Source organism: Diaphorina citri, unplaced genomic scaffold (genome assembly GCF_000475195.1).
Source record: "Diaphorina citri unplaced genomic scaffold, Diaci psyllid genome assembly version 1.1 scaffold1464, whole genome shotgun sequence".
Classification (NCBI taxonomy): domain Eukaryota; kingdom Metazoa; phylum Arthropoda; class Insecta; order Hemiptera; family Psyllidae; genus Diaphorina; species Diaphorina citri.
Window position 1 is genome coordinate 2366 of NW_007378890.1, and position 2796 is coordinate 5161.

Sequence of the window (2796 nt, forward strand, 5' to 3'; positions counted from 1 at the left end):
GCTCAAATAGGACAAGAAACTCACTTTATCCCAGCAGTATCAATGAAGTATGTATTTTATGATTTAAAGAGCACACTTTGCAACCAGAAATGTTACAGCAAAAGACATAGAAATTACTGGCATGAAATTACTGTGAATTTTGGTATTGGTATTTGGGATATTTTTAACATGGAATGGAAAGCAACAAGAAACATGGAATAAATAAAAGGCGACCTCAGAGAGTGGACGGCACCCTTTTGGTAGATTCTGGTATAGGGAAAAGGACATGAGTAAAATTTGAACCTTTGTGTCCTGTTTTGTTATAGGTGGAGGAGGCAGCAGGAAGATCAGGTGCAATGGGAGACAAGGATCAAAGGAAAGAGTTGGATTCTATGCTGTCGTCCTTAGGAGTGGCTCCAGTAGCAGGTAAACTACCGTTTATTAAGGGGAGAAGACTATGGCAATCTTTGAAGTTTTTTATACATTGGGTTATACGTTTTGGACTTTAAAATCAATCATATTATTGCAAATCTGGTGATGACAAATGTTAGTTGTAACAGATGTCAGGAGGTGCCCGTCAGGACAAATGGTACATTACACCCCATCAAGATAAATACCATGTAAGTATATGGGGATTAATTTTGTCGGTATGCTGAATATTTGGTTCCTAATTAATATACATTGTATTTGGTTCTCCGACTTACAGATGTGATGTCCAGTTTGTCAAGCGTGTCAGCCAATGGTACTCCAGAGAGTAACAATACTCCAGATACCAGCATCCTCAACTCCTATCATTCAGCGTAAGTGAATTGGTACTTTATTTTACAAATTTCAGCATAAATAACAGTACAATACGAAGAATATCATATCCTCCGGCTTTGTTTTAACTCTGTTGGTCCATCTTTGCATCTATTCTGCAGAATTTCCCTTTTCCTTGGTAAAAATCTTTTCCTTAGTATTAAGTAGGTAGATCTTACTAGCTACCTACATTGATCAATTTGTCAAGGTGTCTTGTTTTTGTTGTTGCTGGTAGGTTGATTGTTTATTCTGTGTGAAGGATTGAACCTGTTAGCTGTTAAAACCTAGTGTGTCTGCACTCAACCGGAACCATGTGGCTGTCCTCTTGTTCTCTCATTTGATTAGTCACCTGTGAAGTAATGTACCTATTGTAATTTACAGCAAAATGTGATGTGGTAGGTATGAACGTTTCATAAATCAAGTAGGAAAATATTCTGAACAATTGACTCTGAAAAAGATCTAAACTAAAATTAGATACCTAGTTTTAAATTTAATAGACTCCTGCCTGCTTTGTTACAAAGCAGGACCTCAATGTTTTGCAAGAGATTGTCATTGTAACATTTATTTACCAAATTTTGTTGTAGCTTCAGAACCATGTTTAGGTATGCAGCTCTATTGAATTAGACCCAATGACAAAGCTATTGCTATCTCTCTTGTTATTCTATCAACCATTATTGCTACATATGAACATATCTCTCCTGTTATTCCATCATACTGTTTTTAATCATTCTCAAAAGGCTTTTAACATATTCACAACAATCATAGAGAAAGTATTGTGAAATTTTTCGAGCACCTGGTACACATCTTCTTTGAACTCGAAACGGAGGTATATTCAATTGATTTTTCTCATTTTATTTTTTTATGATAATTGTGTAACAACAGTTTATAATCTACTAGTGCTCGGAAAACACCAGAACTGTGGTCTTGTTTAGTTTTGAACGTTCTTCTGATGGTATCAACCTGCCGAGGTCTTTTTGTGTTGGAAGTGCTTTGTTTTAAATTAAACTTATTAAAATACCTACTGAATATTTTTTATTTTAATAAATTGTTTCTTTTTTTTTTTTTTAGTGCATACCTAGGTAATCTCTGCAGTCAGTAGTGACTTGTATCTATTTAAATACCCAATATTAAAATTTAAATGTGACAAAAGCTGTGTTGTGTTGAGTTCAATTGATGAGGAACTTAGATTTGAAAGTGTTTAACATGTACCTTCACCGAGCATGAATGTCCTATTCACGTAAAATCATATTCCATGGTACTACTTACTTACACATTTTAATTTTCAAGTTAGGTATAGGGTATTAATAGATAAGTAGGGGTTTTTTAGTCACTTTCAATTTGTGGAAATATGTAATTCACTTTCAAATCAATTATTTAACTGTTATTTGTGTAAATTGTAAATAACATTATGGAGACTTTGTGAGCTGTTCATAGTAGTTGGCTGGTCTTAATTCTAACCAAACCAAAGTCAAGGGTTAACACGTCTTGTGGCCAGGATTGCACCAACAAATCTTGATACCACCCTGGCAAAACAAACTGTTCTAAACACCTTACCTCATGTTAATAAATAAAAAGTCATCACTCCTACATTACCCTCTCTTATATGGTTTGATTTATAAGCAAAATTTTATTGTTGTACTTTCTTTAGACCCTTTTTTATTTTCAATCTGGCAGCACCCTTGGTATAAAATTACATAAAACAAACTGTTCTAAAGACCTTACCTCATGTAAATAAATAAAAAGACATCATTCCTACATTACCCTCTCTGATATGATTTGATTTATAAGCAAAATTTTATTGTTGTACTTTCTTTAGACCCTTTTTTATTTTCAATCTGGCAGCACCCTTGGTATAAAATTACACCCTATTCAATAGTGTTAATAAATTCCAGATAGGTATCCTGATCGAATTCTCTCCTAATTTTTCATGCCATGCCATATGTGAACGAAAATGTGCAACCAATAGAGACGTGTCGTATGAGAGAGAAAGAAACGGCAGAGGAAAGAGAAAGTTGCATG

At 34.2% G+C, this 2796-nt stretch overlaps 1 protein-coding gene across 1 annotated transcript; it reads left to right on the forward strand.

Moving 5' to 3' along the window:
* The first annotated feature begins 294 nt into the window (after nucleotides 1-294).
* On the forward strand, nucleotides 295-790 carry LOC113470247 (cytoplasmic dynein 1 intermediate chain-like). The gene is made up of 2 exons (XM_026828531.1): nucleotides 295-405; nucleotides 686-790. Exons 1-2 carry the CDS (start codon nucleotides 336-338, stop codon nucleotides 781-783), a joined length of 168 nt encoding a protein of 55 aa, XP_026684332.1. The 5' UTR covers nucleotides 295-335; the 3' UTR covers nucleotides 784-790.
* The last annotated feature ends 2006 nt before the right edge of the window (nucleotides 791-2796 follow it).

Excerpts from the sequence above, each read along its gene's own strand:
- LOC113470247 (XM_026828531.1), top strand. The coding sequence starts at position 336 with ATGGGAGACAAGGATCAAAGGAAAGAGTTGGATTCTATGCTGTCGTCC. Across the intron at positions 406-685 it reads AGGAGTGGCTCCAGTAGCAG|ATGTGATGTCCAGTTTGTCA; the intron begins GTAAACTACCGT and ends TCCGACTTACAG.